This window comes from Pocillopora damicornis, chromosome 3 (genome assembly GCF_964200805.1).
Source record: "Pocillopora damicornis chromosome 3, jaPocDami1.2, whole genome shotgun sequence".
Lineage (NCBI taxonomy): Eukaryota > Metazoa > Cnidaria > Anthozoa > Scleractinia > Pocilloporidae > Pocillopora > Pocillopora damicornis.
The window spans coordinates 26,949,620-26,968,871 of record NC_142672.1 but is presented as its reverse complement, the minus strand read 5'-3'; the positions used below and the strand labels follow the sequence as shown (position 1 = coordinate 26,968,871).

At 37.1% G+C, this 19,252-nt stretch overlaps 2 protein-coding genes across 3 annotated transcripts; one reads left to right on the top strand and one right to left on the bottom strand.

The window, feature by feature from the left end:
* The first annotated feature begins 87 nt into the window (after positions 1-87).
* On the top strand, positions 88-13,921 carry LOC113684298 (sphingosine-1-phosphate lyase 1). 2 transcript variants are annotated; one of them, XM_027201640.2, is made up of 22 exons: positions 88-246; positions 422-496; positions 1,106-1,199; positions 2,944-3,011; positions 3,419-3,502; positions 3,844-3,867; positions 4,266-4,305; positions 4,646-4,725; positions 5,241-5,295; positions 5,647-5,720; positions 6,350-6,438; positions 6,891-6,927; positions 7,563-7,634; positions 7,746-7,781; positions 8,256-8,398; positions 8,740-8,806; positions 9,013-9,078; positions 9,963-10,080; positions 10,227-10,281; positions 10,605-10,751; positions 11,053-11,173; positions 11,598-13,921. In XM_027201640.2, the coding sequence occupies exons 1-22, from the start codon at positions 163-165 to the stop codon at positions 11,727-11,729; spliced, it is 1,761 nt and encodes a 586-aa protein (XP_027057441.2). In that variant the 5' UTR covers positions 88-162; the 3' UTR covers positions 11,730-13,921. The 2 variants fall into 2 exon arrangements, with proteins under 2 accessions (XP_027057441.2, XP_089055483.1); XM_089199357.1 differs by lacking the exons at positions 88-246; positions 422-496 and adding an exon at positions 886-933.
* A 767-nt stretch (positions 13,922-14,688) lies between these two features.
* On the bottom strand, positions 14,689-18,978 carry LOC113684324 (adenosine receptor A3). Its single transcript, XM_027201671.2, has 2 exons — positions 18,854-18,978; positions 14,689-16,218 (listed from the first exon to the last, which is right to left on the bottom strand). The coding sequence occupies exon 2, from the start codon at positions 16,208-16,210 to the stop codon at positions 15,209-15,211; it is 1,002 nt and encodes a 333-aa protein (XP_027057472.2). The 5' UTR covers positions 16,211-16,218; positions 18,854-18,978; the 3' UTR covers positions 14,689-15,208.
* Positions 18,979-19,252: the final 274 nt, after the last annotated feature.

Here is a 19,252-nt window from a genome sequence, read left to right as displayed (position 1 = left end):
CAAAAAGGATTAATAAGTCTAAATAAGGCGAAGAAACACAACCGGAAATTGCTTAACTTTCAAGAGAATCCGGTTTTACGTCATCACGTGACTTTCATGGGACAGTGAAGATCACACAACTTCAAATATTTGTTAGGCTCGAAATATCAATCGTCTTCGACCATGTTAGACAAAACGTTATGGGAACAATTTTTAGATGTAGTAGAACCTCATCTACCGGAATATCTCCACTGGAATGAAATATGTGTTAGTTGTGAACTGTGATGTTTACCGGCCACTGTACCGATGTTACTGTCGTACTGTGCTGGTGTTACATAAGCCGGGAGAATTTATCGAAGATTATTTTTCTGAAACTGCATTTCAACGGTAGTAATATATGTTCCTTATGTTAATTTTGTGATCTATTTTATTTTTCTTCCAGTGGACGTTCGTTTTTTACCTGGCCGAGGCAAGACGCCATATTCATCGATGGTGCCGAGGAATGGAAGCATGGGAGGTAATAAGCCGATTTAAAACTTACGTAGCTGCACCTAGCGTTTTCTCCATTTTTTGAATGATTTAAAGTATGTTGTAATTCTTAGTTCTCTTGGCATGTTTTTAGGATCTGTTGTCTTGTATTTTTTATATTAATCGTTCATGAAGACTGCTCATGAACTTCAGTTTCATCACTCAAGGAACAAGTGTTACGAAGAGGGTTTACATGGCCTGTCAAAAATTCTCCTAGACTACACGTAACAGTTTATTTTAGAAGTGGTCAAAGGTCGATATTTTATACTTGTAATTGGGCAATTTCTTGCTTTGAAATTACATAATCTCTGTAACGGAGAAATCAGCAAGCTCACGTGTAATTAACTGAAAGTGCAAACGTGTCAAGTTCTGCGATTGTGTAAACAATAACATCAAATGAGATGAAATATTTTCTCGGATGTTTAGGTATGAGGGTGGCAAACTATGACCATGATTATATTGTCATATGGCTTTGTATGTGTGTTCGGCTAGTAATCCAGGGCAAAGAGGAACCCGAGCAAAGATGAGTCTTAGAATGGTTCCATCTACTTTTAATTAATTCTGACAAACCAACCAACTTGTTTATTCTGTATAACAGATTGTTGTCAATACAGTGACCTACTGCTTCTTTGTTTGGCTTGCCTTGGAAATTCTACGCTGGGTGATTGGATGGGCATTCTTCAGAGAAAAAAGTTTGTATTTGATGCAATTTGTGAATTAAATATTAAGCAAGCAAACTATAATGTCAGCTGCAATGGCACCACTTAACATCGCCTAACACAGCAGTCAGACGTCTAACATGTGCAAATGCATCAATTCTGGCTAGCCGTGCAACAAGTTCCCTTCGCAAAATTTCAAAGAAATATATTCAATACAACTGCTCTCATAAAGCAAGCTAAAGAAAACTGAAATGTTTATAGCTATATGAAATTAAAAAGGAGATTAAAGTCAGGAAAGGAAAGCTTGAATCTTTTTTTGAATCAAAGCATAATCAATTACAGGTATCCTGAAGGCATGCCTTTCTATTTTGAGCTTTGCTAAAAACCTGATATGTTTTGGAAAAAACTGAGGCAGAGTGGCTTGTGTGGTTGGTTGTAACTGGTGTGAGACAAAGTAGTCAGAGAGCCTAAAAGGACACCACCTAGTCATAACAATGCCAGCACATGTGTAGACATTTGACTGTGTGTTGGCCAGGGTAATTTTTACTAATCCTAAACTAATCTTTACTTTTCGCATAGATAAAAACATCCCCAAAACATTCTTCCAGCTATGCCCTCCAATGGTTTATACATATATAAAGAGATTCAACTCTTGAGTTTTTTTTCCTTTTTTCCATATAAGTAATAAAAGGATGTGTTACTATAAAAATTTGAGCATTAAAAGGTGAAGATTGATTGAAAGAATTATAGTAAATCCTGAGGTGTTTCCAGTCTTGAGCATACTCTAAAAGCTTGCAAAAAGTCAAGATATCACTTGCTTAAAGAGCATGGTGCCATTACATGTTACTGCATTACTCTGTTTATTAACACACCATCATTTCATAGAGGGAAATTCAAGTAAAGGCCACTTGTTTTTTTCAGCTTTTTTTCATAGGATATTCAGTCTCAATTTTGGCAAATGTGCTTGTTACCATATTACACATTAATTAATAATGGTATTAGGACCAAGTGGAGTCCAATTTGGTTCATGACATATGAATGATTAACAAAATCAGACAACTGTGAAGCGGGAGTCCCATTGTTAATCACAAGTATGATTACTGACAGAATTCAACAACAAAAAATTTTGTTACCAATTAATTATAACCATTAAAATTACTGAAAAACAAATATACCTAGAACAGATATCTCCAGTGGAGACAATGTCTTTACTTAAATATTCCTCCATTTTGGAAATTGCCTTGTTTTTCGTTGGATAAGTGGTTGTTGCTGTGGTTAATGTGATCAATTCTGTGATTGGTGGATTTATCTGAGTAGACCTAGTATGATTGGCTGCTTCAACTGTCCAATTACAGGTGTCTGATTACAGCCAACTGTCCAACTACAACTGTACAGAATGATTAGTCCAAAATGAAGCACCAATCACATTTGAGTTAATTGTAATGGTTATGATTAACAATTTTACAGCTCCTTTCATGTGATATCCTGTGTGAAGACTTTCATGTAGCAATGCAATTCACTGCTGCAAGATAGAGAAGTTACTGCTGGTCTGAAAGTAAAGAAAGATTCTTGACTTATTTACATTCTTGGAAAAGCACAAAATTATTCTTGTCCTCTTAATTTTTAAATTGTCTCAATAATAATTTGACCCAGTGGCTAGTGTTGACATAAGATAATCTAGACAAATCAATCAGCTCATGACTCTTTCAGTTCCCACAGCTTGTGTTTCACATCATATTGTTGTTAATGTCAATGTAATTTGATGTCATTCAAAAAGGTCTGATAGAGAGAGTAAAGAAAGGATTTTTTCGAACGTTGAGAAGAATGCCATTTGTAAAAGATAAGGTGAGGATACAAGTGTTTTAGATTGACAAAATACAGTGTAAGAGGGGAAATATTTCAGAACCTCTCCACTCTCCTGGTCATGCTATACATACCTGTGTAATGAGGATTTTAAAGTCAAAACCTTTGCTGGGAACCTATCAGAACATTCACTGTAATAGAAAGAAAAGTACAAACAAGATACACGTCAGTTGACAAAATTTCCCAAGTCAAATACTTATCCTTGTCTTTGAGTGTCTGGACACAAACTTTACCATCACTTCCTTTCAAAAAGTATGGTATGTTAAAGTTGCCAGGAAATGCTAGAGACCTTCATCAATACTAAAGAAGTCCACTGCATCTATACTGTACTTTGGTATGTTAGAAAAGTTGATTTTTTCAATTCAAATTGTTTATTTGCTGTTCCACAGATAGCCAATGAAATGAATAAAACTGTGGAAGAAATGGGCAAAACAGTATTTCCTGTGAAGCCAGGAGAGACCTTTCACACAAGAGTATGTCATATGAATCTTCAAACATCTAAATGTACACACTTGTACTTTCTTCAATTGTTCTGTTTTCAATGATGTACACTGTAGTGGGTATCTTGACAGATGTGTATGTAATTTAGATCATTGTTAAACAAGAAACTTGATTGAAAGGAAATGTGAAGGAGAAGGTAGACTAGTACACTTCCTTCCTTAAATGTTACCCTCTGGAAGATGACTGTTGAATCAAGGTCATTTTGCAAATTTAAGATTTTGCTGCAAATTTAAGATTTTGCTCCAAATTGTGACGCTAACTGTTCTGTGTAAGTTCATGTACTTATTTATACTTTTTTAAATTCAATTTTAAGCTACCAGCCAAAGGAATGAAAGAGGTTTGTATTTTGAAATGAGTTTAGTAATTGTAAATAATTTTGAAACTATTTTATACAAAATAATTTTCACCTGAATTTATGTTTGGTGTCAAGGCTAGATAATTATTACTTGTTGTGATCTGAAGTCTTCCTGGTTATGAATACTTTAAACCAGTTTTATTTTTTTATTTTTTAATTTCCTTTGTTTGTATTGTTATAATTATCATGACTGTGAAGAATGTTGTGGGCTGTAGGTGGAGGGAGGGGGGGGGGGGGGAAGGAGTGCAGGAAGTGGTCCAAAATCCAAAACATGTTAATATTTCAAACTTGCATAGGTGTGCCTCTTTGCATGTACACTAATTTAATACTATGACCTATGCTTTTATGGTAACGAAAAGCTTTATTTTATTCCCCTGTAGAAAGATCTAATGAAGGAAATTGAAAATTACACAAAGCTTGGTAAGTGACATCTACATCACTACAACAGCAATAACCTTGGTATCTGTACTTGTAAATTTTTTTTTGTTATAGTGGTTTACAAGATATACATGTATTTGCTGAATTTTTTTTGATAACAATTATTATAAGTTCGGATCTACTAATATTAAAATTTTTTTAATAGTCTCTCAAGTTTCAAACAGTGTGTCATTTTTCTCCATTAAGAGTAAGCTACACAGCTGAACCTCTACAAATCTTAATCTTGGGAAATCAGTCAATATCCAGGAGGGTGTTGTGCTTATGGACTTAAATTCTTTAATTTTATCAATCCCTTACATTTTAACTTAACCATGCAATTTAGGTGAAGTGAAATGGGAGGAAGGACGTGTTTCTGGAGCAATTTATTGTGGAGGAAAAGAACTCACAGAAGTGCTAACAAAGGTAAAGAAAAAAAGTCTTATTTAGGGGCATTAACCTATTAACTTCCCTGAGTGACCAAGACAGAATTTCTCCTTACAATATCAATACAGTATCAAGCAGACAAGTGATGGGAATAAATAATAATACCAATTGGGGGACTAGAAGTTGATCCAATACCAAATTCCCCAACTAACATCAAAAGAACTGTATGGCAGACAGTAAGGAGAATTACTAATGAGATCTTGGGAGTTAAAGGGTTACAGAGATGAAGAGAGATGAATTTTATACCCATTGAATTTTATAAAAAAGAAAAAAGGAAAAAATTCCTGTATTCTGTCAGGTACATTGTGTACACTGTGGATACCCACACATTTTTAGGCTTAGATGAGATTTTGATGGCCAGAGTTGCTAAACAGGATGAATACTCTTATGCTAAAAATTTAAACTTTTAACTGAAATTCTTGTGCTAACCTAGAGAAGATTTATTATCAGAAACAGCATCAGCCCTCTTATGATTTGAATTATTTTACCTACAGGTCTATTCAAAATTCACTTGGGCCAATCCACTTCATGTGGATATCTTTCCTGATGGTAAGTAATCAGCTCACAATGTAACCTAACCAATCTAAGTTCAAGGTCCATACTGTAACTTATAGATCAAGTTTTCCCCTCTGAATTGTGACCCAAGCTCAATGCTTTGAGGTACAACTCTAACTTACAGTATAGATGGAGAAAATGAGTTCAGGAAGATATTTTTTATATTTCTGGGTTCAAATAGAGGGGAAAAATTTCAATTCAATTAAAATTTTGAATTTGGCAGGCCACACATTGAAACACCTCCTAAATTGACCAATCATAGGAAATGTACTATAATTTTTATTCCATGGAGTGTCATTACATGTGTCATGAAAATGGCATGAGTATTTTTTTTTAATCCAACAGTGCGGAAGATGGAAGCAGAAGTTGTTCAGATGTGTGTCAATATGTACCATGGAGGGAAGGATGCATGTGGAACAGTAAGAACCATAATGCAATAAAACCCCAACTTGTCAACAGTTACATTCCCTCTACACAGCATAGGAACAACACTGCAATTTTTGCTTTAACCCTTTAACTCCTGCATCTGATCGTCAATTCTCTCCTCCAGCTACAACATATTTCCTTTTAAATTTGTTACAAGAATTTGGTGTTAGATCAAGAGAGCAACTTCTGCTTGATGTGTTTGAATATTCTCATGACCTGTTTGGTGGATAATGTATGGATGTTGCAGGGAGAAGTTAGTTGTTAATCACTTCAGGGAGTTAAAGGGTTAAGTAATAATCCTCTTTTTTAAACAGTCTAGTGTGTTCAAGAAATGTTTTAGTTTATTAATAGCTAGATTTAAATGTTAATTATTTTATGAAATCAATGAGTCTTGCATAGAGAGCATAGATACCTGAGTGCATTGTAGGCACCAACAATCTGATCCCTTAAACTTCATTTTTTAGTATTCTTGCATAAATGTGAAAATTTACAACTTGTTTGGACAGTGTTATTTTGCTTATTTATTTCTGTATGTATTTATGACTTGCCACTGTTTAATTTAAGACTCTCAAGGACATTCACAACTGTAGTAGATACTACTATGTTTTTTTACTTTTTTTAGATGACCAGTGGAGGAACTGAGAGTATATTGATGGCATGTAAGGCATATCGTGACTGGGCAAGTGACCGTGGAATAACACACCCAGAAATGTAAATACCATCTTGTATTGAATGATTAAGACAGGCCTAAAAAAACACTGGCTTTTCATGCAGAAATGTAGTTGTAGAATAATGTAAAATAACTGAAAATATCCTCCACATTTGAATTAAGAAAAGAAGCTCAGGGCATTGAAATTCAACGCCAACATTTTTTCAATTTCTAGCTCAACAACACATTGAAAGATCTGTGCATCTCACCTGGTCATGTATATGTCCATAGGAATAGCTGTAAGTTGGGAAAAATTGAAAAGTGGTACTTTAAAATTATCCAGCACCACTTACATTACAAGGTAATGAAGGGAAAAAAAACCCTAACTTCAAGAATCAACCATTGTTACATGACATGCACTGGCACATGTAACTAGTAATTTGTCAATCTAGTTGTAGGGTACTTGCTACAGATTCAGAGCTATTTAAAAAGGACACATTTTTCTTTATTTCAGTGTGGCACCTATAAGTATTCATGCAGCATTTGACAAGGTAAAAGTACTGATGGTTTATTTTGAATAAGTAGATTTCATTTGAGTTGACACTGTGTTTTAAGTGATCAGTGAATCACTAATTTCAATTTTTATTCAGAAATATAGTCAAAAGGAAACAAAGCCATAAAATTATGTCTTTGGCAGGGAAACTAGGTTTGGGGAGTAGGCAAAGATAGGATGGTGTGAGTTTTAGGGTGGGAGGATTTGGGGAAATTAGCAAGGAGATAGAGCATGGGGGGGAAAATGTCATATTCTATGTTGAAATTAAAAGTCCATTTAGAAGAATTTTTGTATGTAAGTCTAGAGGTCAGGAACCCTACAAGAGATTCAGTTTCTTCTACTTTCCATTACTTCAAAATTCCCCAAGACAACTTTACTCTTTTGATGGTTGGGTTTGCAAGCAGAGTTTATGGCTGGAAAAATTTGAAATCATTATTGCTCTCTGCATTTCAAGTTTGTTTGTGCATTGGCCTGGTTGTTTGTTTGTTTGTTTGTTTGTTTGTTTGTCTGTCTTTGTTATTCAGGGTGAGTTCTACTAATCAGTGACTCTACATCATACAAATGGAACCCTCTGGCAGTATAGTTATAATATAGCTCCACCTCTAAACTTGGTTTTTTTCCTTGGTTTTATAGGCAGCTCACTATTTCAATATTAAGCTTGTTCATGTTCCTGTTGATGAGAAAACAAGGAAAGTTAACATCAAGGTAAGAAGTGGTATTTACAAGAGTTAGATTTGGAACTTGCACTTTATTTAAGAGGTTAAAGACTAAAGCCTAAACGTTTGCCACTCAGTGATATGTTTTTTTTTCTTGCAGGCCATGCGGAGAGCAATAACAAAGAATACCATTCTAGTATGTTCAATTTGGTTCTGCAATTTGTGAGCTGTTATTGTCATTGTTGCTTTGTCTTTTGTCTTTTTCATGTATGATAAGATTTCGTAATAGTGAAGGAGTTGAGGAAATATTAAAAAATTGAAAGTCTGCAGGGGTAGATCTTCACTAGTTACAGGTGTTTGCCATTAGTCCAAAATGTGGACTATTGTTAAAAAACGGCCACAACTGTCACCCTCTACTAAAAAAAAAGTTATGCCTAAATGAAAGTTACTGTTATTCTGTGTTCACTGTTTGTATGTGGGTCACTTGTTGTGGTTTGTTTTATTTGTTTCTGTTGTTTGTTTGTTTGTTTATCTTTTGTTTAAACCTGTCTTCCTCTCTGTCTTCATTTTCACCTTTTAGGCAACAGCTAAGTATTGCAGTTCCTATTAATACACTGTTACAGTTATGCTATTGTCTAAACAATACATGAATGCTCTGTCTCTGTTTCAGCTTTGTGGCTCAGCACCTCAGTTTCCTCATGGTGTTATGGATCCAATTGAAGAAATAGCCAAACTTGCCAAAAAGTATAATCTTGGTTGTCATGTAGATGCCTGCCTTGGTGGTTTTCTGATACCATTCATGAAAAAAGCTGGGTATGTCTCTTTTATAACACAATCCCCAGTGGTCTTTTGGTGCTTTCATTTGGGTAAAAAAGATAAAAGGTAGAAATACCCACAAGCCAGAAGGGTCATCCTAACTGAGCTTATCCTGCCCTCCATAAATATAAAGCTTCTGAAAATATGTCTACTCCCTCTGGACTGGATTCCGTTCCATAACAGTTGCCCCTCCCTTCCCATTTCCCCCCTCCCCCCTCCCCCCTCCCCCCCCCCCCCCATATTTGCATGATAAGAAATTGGGCTTTCATCTCACAGATTCTGATTTTGTATCATATGATAGGAATACTAATATTGCATATTTTTGTTGATTTGTCCAGGTTTAGTCTTCCTCCATTTGATTTTTCTGTAGATGGAGTTACAAGTATATCCTGTGATACACACAAGGTAAGTCAAATTGAGAGGTTTCCAAAGTGCCTCTGTGTATGTATATTTTCTCAACCCTATTTTAACATTGGATGCAAAATGAAATCTATTGAGTTTAGTGTGTCCTACTAGTATTCATGTCTCTTTTTTCTTCCCTTAAGTTTATCTAAGTTGTTTGTTGTTTTGCTCTTTGATCCCTAAGTGAAGACTGTCTGTTCTCTCTTCAGTATGGATTCTCACCCAAAGGATCTTCAGTTATCATGTATAGCAACAAGCATCTCAGGCATTTTCAGGTGAATTGATTCAAAGCAAACTTTACTTCTTAGAAACCTCTATAGAAAATACTATTGACTCTTAAAACCTTGCCTCTTAACCCTTTAACTCCTAAGATCTGATCGTTAATTCTCCCCTGTAGCTGCTACACATTTCCTTGTAAATTAGTTATGAGAACTTGGTGCTAGATCAAGATAGCAGCGTCTACCTGATGAGTTTGAATATCCTCATCACCTGTTTGCTGTATAATGTATGGATATTGTAGGGAGAAGTTTTATGTTAATCACCTCTGGAGTTAAAGGGTTAATGTACTCAGAATTACACAATTAAACAAAAATCATATCCCTACCTTTTGTGTAATTCCTTGCAGCTTTCATATACAACTACAGGTAGTAAATTTCCACAGCATGAAATTTGTATGAATTTTTATTCTCATTGGAACTTAATTTTTTTGTTTGTTTGTTTTTGCTGACTTTCGGCAGAATTTTCCTAAAATTTAAAATGCATGAAATTCTTATACCAACATGGGAGGTGCAGTATACCAAATTGTGGTTCTAGTCTGCAGGCAGTTTGCTGTTTTTTGCCAAGGAAAAACAATCAAACTCATTTAGTTATGCAAGCTGCACATTAAAAAGAAAACAACAACAAAAAAGGCCATGCTGAAGTAGACATTTTGTTTTTATCAACTGAGTTGATAAGGTGAATTGCAGGGCCATCATAAAGAGATTCTAAAACTGACATTTTGAGCATTAGCATTAATAAAAGGTTAAGTTTTCCTGAAGATGGGGATTGAATGTTGCAAAAGCTGCTTTGTTTACTCAAAATGAAATTCACTTGTGCATCAAACTTAGTGTAGAAAGGATGCAGCTCATGTAAGGGGATTTACAGTGTTTTTTTTGTTTAGTATTTTGTTGCACCTGATTGGCAAGGAGGAATTTATGCCTGTCCATCAATACCTGGCAGTCGACCTGGTGCAATCATAGCAGCGACATGGGCTACAATGATTTACTATGGAGAGTCTGGTATGGAAAGCTTATCCATACAGTGGATGATTTTGTAGTTAACTAGATTTAATTTAAAATGTTTGAGTGAGAGTGTAATTCATTTGGATACAACCATTCAGCAGTATCTGCCACAATCAATACAAAAATGGCTTTTTTTCTTCCAGGTTATGTTGAGAGCACAAGAAAAATTATATCAACAAGAAAGAAAATTGAGGATGGGTGAGAAAGATTATTAATTTTGTATTTTAAGGTTTATTTTGCAAAACCCTCAGCTACCGTTGTGGATATTAAGTTTTGCATGGGCCTTTTTTTTATGGCTGATTTTCAGTCCAAAAAATGTATGGTAGACATGAGAGAGATTTTGATATAGAAATCGTGAGAGTGATAGAGTTACCCATGTGACCTTTACAACGGTATGTTAAGCCTTGTAATTCTTTCCTACAGAAGGGAGATGCAATGAAAATGAGATTGAAATTGAAAATTCATTAATGTTTGTCTTTAGTTAATGAATGGAAGTTTTTCTTTGCCTTGTACCCCTATAGCTTGCGAAAGATCAAAGGTATTTTTGTTCTTGGAAAACCTGAAGTGAGTGTGGTGGCGTTTGCTTCACATGATTTTGATGTTTACCACCTGGGCGATGCTCTCACCAAGAAAGGCTGGCATCTAAACACCCTTCAGTTCCCTTCAAGGTTTGTATTCGCTGTTTCTTTCAGTCACTCAGTTTTCAGAACTGTACCTAACAGTATAATAATAAATTGCACTTGACAATGACGTAGGCTTTTACAAGCTACTTGTTCCCAGGGTCTCCTCCTTTTAAGGAGAGAGAGAGAGAGTGAGAGAGAACCTGGAAACGAGGTTGGTTTTTAATACGCTTTATTCTCAAATGTTCTACCAAATTTACACTGATTTAATAAACAGAATTCTTAGATTAATGAAATGAAAGTTGTGTATCTGTCCATGGCTGATATGTTGTATTTCGATTTTTTGCAGTATTCATATTTGTGTGACAGCTCTGAACACACAGCCAGGTGTGGCTGATCAGTTTATTAAGGACGTCAGAGAATGTACCGCTGCACTTTTGAAAGATCCTGCAGCAAAATCAAGTGGCATGGTGAGATATTCTGTTAGCACAAATAAATGAAATAAAACGAATTTGACCTGTGGATGATAATCATTAACGAAATAATTATCACAGATGAATCGAGTTGAAGAAACTGCAGAAAAAGGCCCCGAAAAGTCAGGTTTCGACAGGGTGTGAACTCGATGGTGGTAGAGTGCCACTAGCCACCGAACTTGGTGGCGAGGCAAATTTCCTTCTTTGAAATGGTAGTAACATTGAGCTAGTATGTGAGAGGAACTCTTTCAAAGCCTGAATTTTTTTAGGTTTCCATATCTGCAATTTCGTCTAATGCAGTTGATCTGTGAGGTTTTGTCCGTCTCGTAATTCAGTAACTGACCTAATATGTGCGTCGTAAATTTTTAAAGTAATGACGTATCGGTTTTTCGACAGCTTATTGACTTTGCTCTTATTGCAGTCTGCCATCTATGGTATGTCCCAGAGCATTCCGGATAGATCCATTGTTAATGAAATAGCGTGGGGCTTCTTGGACTGTATGTACAATGTCAATCACGAACCAGCTCATGAGAATGGAGTCGTCAAGCATTAATTTTGTTTTTGGTACGAAGTAATAAGGTGCAAGTCACACAATTGATTCGTTAATTTACCTCCACGCCCGAGGTGTCACGCAACCTTTCGTCCAACTCTTTTTCGACGGAAGCGTGGCGTGACATTCCAAAGTTCGGCTACGCAGGGGCTCTCTGTCTCTTTATGTATTGGAAAAGATGGAACGCTTTTTCAGTCGTGTACCTTTGTATTTATCGGGTAAATTAGATAGAGTCTATTTTCTACGGCTTTGATTGGGATCAACAATTTCTGGAAGAAAGCGATTTTTCGTTAAATCTGATGGACTAGTGAGTCAACGATCGTGAAATAGACACAACATGATATAACGTTTCAGCGGTAGCCTTTTGGGTACCAAGGGCCTTTTGATTCATGGTACTGACCCATAGAAACCTAACTTTGAGAACAAGATATTACTAATATATTGATCATTCCTGGGTGAAAAAAGAATAAATGAGTATAACTTAGCAGCTAGAATTATTTTAAAGAAACACCCTAGAAGAAATGCACCTATAATCTTATTACATTGACCTATTAACTTACTTATTATTGGCCCTGATTTTCTTTAGTAAGGGCGACAGGAAGGGAACTTAAACCATTAGCCTAAGGAGCAGGCATTAATTTATAAAGCGTGGTTACGTTAATATAAGCTAGAGGAAAAAAGGTTTTTGATAATATTATTTACCTATTTCAGTGCAAACTATAAAGGCTATAGAATTGTCAGTTGCATCACGGGGCGCCAACCATCAGCTAGGATTTGCTGGCCAGGTCGGCTCATTCTCATAAAGAATTTGAGCCTACGTATCGGGTGCTCCGTGCAACCGCGTGCGAGTGACTTAGACCGTCACGCGAGATAGAGAAATGATCGCTCGATTTTCGTTTTTCTGTGTTTGGTTGTTCGTTTTTAATACATAGCATATCGAATACTTTCTTATGTATGGGAAGCAAAACAACCAAGGGTATCACATATTTCAAGTGTTTTTTACGGTCGATCCACCCTTCTTCGTTGTATTTACTCAGGCAGGTCCTAGGGTATCAAATACGCGTGCGTCGCAGGCCTGGATACATTCCGGTTAAAAATTCAAGGGAGCCTTTTCATTTTAAATTTTTAATGAATTAATGTAGGAATGCGGGGATTTTTTGGAGTTTGATTAATTAATGATTATATAGAAATTAGATTTAATATAGATTTGATTAGATTTGTTCCTGTGTTCACGCTAGGCTGGAGCATGTTTAATTCGATCAGAAAAAGCTAGATTGAACACGATAGACCTGAGAAACGACGATCGGAAAATATTCACTTTTTGTTGGTTTCGAGCCCAACAATTTGAAGAAAATATCGAGATGACAAAGAGCAGGATTTTCAAATCAATCTTTCCTAGGATTCGGCATTGTTGCCTTCTTATCATATTTGAGGCGCAGCTGGTTCTTTGCTTATCCACAGGTTGAAGTAGCTTTTATTTTGAGATAAGGGAAAAAATAAAGGGTGAGACTTGGGAACGCGTAAATTTTTCATGATTACGCCAAACATGTTTCAGTTCTAAAGTGAACACACCATAATGAGTTAAGTTTCGTTAAAACTCGTTTCTGTCAACTCCTCATAATTGTAGTCATTGTTTATCTTCACTTTTCCTCTTAATATTCAGTCCTGCTCAGACAATTACAACATGAACCGTTGCTTGTTGCTTTTTTGGATGTATTCAGACTCTTAGCAAGTCGCCAATTGGGGTTTCGTTGTTAAGAAGAGGGTGGAATCCAGTGGATTAAGGCGCGTGGGGACTCACGGGAAGAACATGGCGGCCGAGTACGAGTCTTAACCCATTAACTGCCAAGATTTTATTGTTAATTCTCCACTGTTGATACTGGATGCTTTCTTGTAAATGAGTTGTGAGAATTTGGTGTTAGATCAAGACAAAAACTTCTCTCTCATTAGTTTGTATATTCATAGTACCTGTTTGTTGGATAATGTATGGATATTTTAGGGAAAAGTTACATGTTAGTCTCTTCTGGGAGTTAAAGGGTTAACCGCGTTTTGTCGTTTTTGTTTCACCATCTATTTTGCCGACATTATATTCTTATTCGTATCCGTTTATATTGTAGCAATGAAATGTAATTGATTTAGCTAATATGAGTGGTTTTTGTGTTCTCAGCAATAAAGTTGTTGATTTGTCATTCTCATTGGAGTATCAGTTGTCTTAATCGATGCTTCCTTTGTTGGACAGTGTTAAGCTGCGGCAACTTCTGGTCTGGGCGGTCTGTTTGTAGAACGAACAAGGACGCAGAGCAAGCGAAAGTTGGCGAGAGAAAACGAAAGGGTACTAAGGAAGGATGGAAGAACTCCTAAAATCCCTTTCCCCAATTTTTTCTTGCTCGCGAATTCATTCGTCTCTACTGACCAATTGGAACTTAGCTAATTTTATCCTCCATGATGCTCCAACCGTGATTATAACATAGCGCGCGTGCTTGCCCTATATAAGTCCTATTGAGCCGCTATGAACAAAATCTTTCTTTACGCACGCCCGTGCGTAAATGAGATGACGTGAGCATTTTTTTACCTGGCTTCAGAGTTTCTGTCCAGTTAAATTAAAGTGCAGTTTTCTTCCTCTTTGAAATATGGAAGAAACCAGCGAAGAACTGCCCAATTTTTTTATCAGCACTGATTCAACAAGCAACAAAAATAAAGCCGAAAAAGACTCGCGCAGATCCTTGTCGTCGCTCTGTTACAAAAGAATTTGCACGTGCTTTTAGCTGTGCGTAGATCGAGTTATGGATACACTTGTGAAGTTTGGAGAGCACTCGAAGAGCTAGAGTTGCTCTCGGCTACGCCTCGAGCTTCTCTTACGCATTTCTCGTGTTCTCCAAACTTCCCGCGTGCATCCATAACTCGATATACGTACGCTAAGCATGAACAAATTCTTTATAAGCCAATAGTGTAGATATCATTCTTTTTTTTATTTATTAACGTTTCTGTTGTTTATTATTTTAATGTTACGTCGAGCCCCCATGCTTTTTTTTTTTGTGGGCCTTTTTTTGTCATAACACAGTTAAATCGTTAAACTTAGCACTGCTACATTAATTATTGTTGTATATTCACCGTTGGAAATTTTTTGAGTTTGCATCTTTGTTTCCTTTTATGTCTGATTGAAACATGGATGCTAATCTTGTGTGTGACATGCTCCTTAATGTGAAATGGCCGGAACCGCTCTCTTCTAAGAGGACGAAACGGTAACACTGCCTTTATCATATATCTGCCTGCGACCGTAAGCGCAAACAAATGATTCAGAAAACGATTTCACAACAATGATTGAAGGCCTTAATGAAGACTGGAATTCTGATATAAAGTTAGAGCAAACTGCCGCACAAAGGAGACTGCAGCTCGCAATAACACAGTGCGTGAGATACGAGCGGTCACTGTTACATTCACTGTACCTCACAATTCTGTTAGTGAGAATTTCTCAACACTGTTCATTTCAGTTCAGAAAGCTTGTCAACTGCCTCAGGGAGCCTAGCAACTGGACTTATCCTTGATGAAACCGCTGTTGATAACTCTCTCAACGCAAACGAAGGCGGCGCTCTTTCACTTAAATGTGCGATAGTCTCGTGACTCTGGCGCGTTTGTTGATCCTGGTAATAAATGCCAAACAGTGAACAAACTGCCCTCCTAAAATCTGGCATTCTGAATGCGTACAAAAATGGATTCACAAGAGAATTCCCAAAGTTAAAAAAGCTCAAAATGTTGAGAAAAAGATTGCTCGTTTTTCTGTTGAGAGCGAAGTACTTGACGCCAAGTACAACCATTGGAAGATAGGCGACTATGGAGAAAACTGTAGCCATGAACAAAGTCACCGTTAATTTGCGCTCTCTGTCCAATCTACGTTGGTCAGTTCGTCGCATTTTTACAAATAGAGCTGAGTACGACCCACAGATTACCAACAACAAGAGACAAATATAGGGCAACCAGGAGAACAGGGAACCCAACGGTGACGAATACGCAAAAAGTGCAACCGCATACGAACTCGTGATGACGGCAGACAGCATCCAAATAGAGGCAATGAAGAACAGAACTTGAGACTTTGGAGTGGCACGATGTCTCCATGGTAACATGGTTGCGTATAACCTCTCGAGTGATATGGCGGCCAGGTTTGAAATCGAGGCAACACTTGCGAACATGTCCAACGTCAGGAAAGTGATGGTTTGCCACAGCTCACCCAAGCCTGTCATCTGATAAATCCATAGCGGTAAAACAATTAAGCCAATGCACAGGTCTGCCAGCGCCAAGCTGATAATGAGATAAGAGCTTGGCTTTCTTAGGCGGTAATCTCGTGCAAAGATAATAACAATCAGAAGGTTTCCTATTACTGTGACAAAGGCTTCGATGGCAAACAGAGGACACCATGTTGCAACTTCAATCTTGCGTGTTGACTGGGAAATATCGTCGTCTGAGAATTTCACCGTGGACTTCTGCATTTTTAGATCTGGAAGGAGAACACTAACTCTTGTCCTTCTCACCAAAGTTTGATAAAGACTCCTCGCTAAACTTATTCTCAAATTACAGCTAACAATTCTATCAAACAGCTTCGGTTCTACTGATGGTATTAAAGTGATTCCTCAGTATTGCGCTTCGCATCCTGAAGTGCGCATTAGAATCACGTAACCAGGCGACTCAGCGACGTGCACATTGTTTGTTAATCAGTGGTGATAAGGTACGATGGTCTTTAGGCCTAAATTTTTTTATTACATAACTTTGGGGTACACGTATCCCCTTTTAATTGAAGAAATTATTTTAAAAAAAACTCATCGAAGAGCACAAAAGAAAAAAGCTTGCAGAAAGCCCGTAACTTGAGGATGCAAATTATGATCTTGAAAGCAAAAACTTGAGTAACGTTTTGAGTCGATGTCGTGTAAGATTGGGTAATTGTGTGAATGAAAGTGATCCTCGCAGTAATGTGCACTACTTAGGCAGTAGTGAAAATAAGGCCTGAACCCATGACCTCTGCGATACTGGTGCAGCGCTCTACCAACTGAGCTAACAAGCCAACTGGGAACTGAAAGAGCGTGCTCCATGAGAGTAAAGAGCATAGAGCTGAGTTAAAGCTGTCACGCCATCTGCCAAATTGTACTTTGTCCGACCTTTTCCGGGACTTTTCTCTAGTTTTTTTTTTCTTTAATTGAAAGTGAAATTTCGGAACAGGCGAATCGGCAAATAGCAACAGAAGAACCAAACAAAGGTTTGCAAACATGCCAGGCGCCGCAATTGACGTTATTATAACGTGAGCGGAGACGAAAATCCTCAAAGATTAAACGAAATGGACGGTCCGAGTTTTAAAGGTTTTCACACTCAGTTAGATTGCAAGGTTACGTACGGTATTAAAAATCAAACACAGCTAACACTCGTGTAATATATGGTTTCATGTTCAAAAACAAAAGAGAACAAATCAGAAATGATTAAAAATATTATTATACCCATTTTGAAATCACCGCTAGTCCCCGTAATCCGTTGGGCTCTAATTGGTGCGATTTATTCACGAATCGCGCCATTTTTTGCTTTAAATTGCATCTTTTTCCCAGCCAATGAGCAGGCTACACTAAAAACAAAACAACCAATGAGATTTCAAGGCTTGTTTAAAGTAACCGATCAAATTGCAGGAAAATGAAAGACAAAGAGTATCGTATGGCAAATTTTGCTACTTTTGTTTCCAAAGTTCTTATTTTCCCCCCAAAAAATGGATGAATTTAATTTCGAAACGGCTCAGTACTGCATCAATAAAATATTTGAAGTGACCAAGTCCTGTATTTGGGCGATTTCAAAATGGATGTAATAAAGTGGTAATTGAACCTCGTGTCGTGCAATCGAAATCGAAATTTGAAATCACGCGTATGATTTTTTTTTATTTCAGCCCAAATTGCACTCCACTCAGTTCAATTACCATTATTAACCAAACTGGCAAAACCGTTTAAATTCATACAAATCATGACGGTGTCAGAGCTCGTCATGGCGATCTCCGGTCATCGTAGTCAAGTTCGCCTCAGAAATTACATCGGCGGCACTGCGAGAGAACAACTGAGAGCCTGCTCTGATATCCTTTCCGATCCGTTGATTGGAAGGCCACATCAGTCTTACGGCGCTGTAATCCCGAGCAATCCTAATGTTCCGGTAAATTCGGCTGTCGTTCATTCAGGAAACACACGCTTGAACATTTTGTTTTCTAACTATCACGTGATAAAACTTACGAGCCACAATGGGGCCGGATTTCACTGAATATTTCACTTTCAGAATCTGTCTTAAAGACTAAAAAGTGTCAAATTCGACCTGCCGAACGCGCAGAAGGTGAACTTTGATGGTTTGACATTTTTGACAGCCTTAGTCTTGTACAGCCAATCAGATTATTTGAACCATTCTAACGGGGATTCTGATTGGCTTATTGTAGCAAGCTTTGTGAAAGTATTGAGCATGCTGACGACACTGTAGTTCTCTTTAGAACTAAAGTTTGTTTTGAAAATTGAAAGTAATACGTGGGGAATTTCACAGATTCTTTATTATATTACAAATAGAGAAGCCTTGACTGTGCTCTGTTTTCTTGTGTAAAGCACGTAGGAAGCAGCTAGAGCACGAAAGAAGTAGGGAGAAATACTCGACTACGTCTCGTGTTTCTTCCTACACTTCTTTCGTGCTCTAGCTGCCTGCGTGCTTTACAACAGAACAGAGCACAGTCAAGGCTTCTCTATTTGTTAATTGTGCGATAACCTTTTTTTTCTGAGGAATCACCTTTTCAAAAAACTCTGACTACATGCAAGGTAAACAACCAGCTCCCAAAGCTAAGCTAAGTGCCTATTTAATGTCGCTTCAGAAAGTTCTTCCTTATTCGCAAACGATTAATGTTGCGAGTACGACTGTTTTTGGTTTTTTTAGAGGGTCTTTTCTTCTCCACGAGAACTCCGCCGAGTTTCCAAAATTGGAAAACTACAATCGCATAGTTCTTTTCATTAATTTACACAATTGAAGACTTTCGATAACGAACACGGGAAACAAATTTTCTCGTACAATCAGAGGAAAGGTTGTTAGAGACTTAAGCTGATTTCGTCATTGAATTGTGAAAAAATGTCACCTACCTTGAGGATAGAGATGTCCTGTCGCTATTAGTTCAAGGTCAAAGATGGACCAAAGAAAAAAAAAGCATGCATCCAGTATGGCGTACACAAGAAGAAATTGTCGGTTTCGTATCTCTTAATATGACAACTAATCAGAAAAAGATTGTCGTTACAGCCGTGAAGGTGCGTTTTTGAATGGATGCTTTTATGTCATTCTATTGTCATTTTGACAGGCAATTTCGCAAATGGATGGCTTGCGCACACACTTTCTATTTGGTTGCCACATTCTGCATAAATTGAATTATCATATCAGAATTATAAAGAAAACTTAAAATGGTAAAATGTATACTATATTTTAAACTAGACACCTGCAACCATTTTCTCGGGCTACTTATGTGTAACGCAGAAAGATTATCTTTG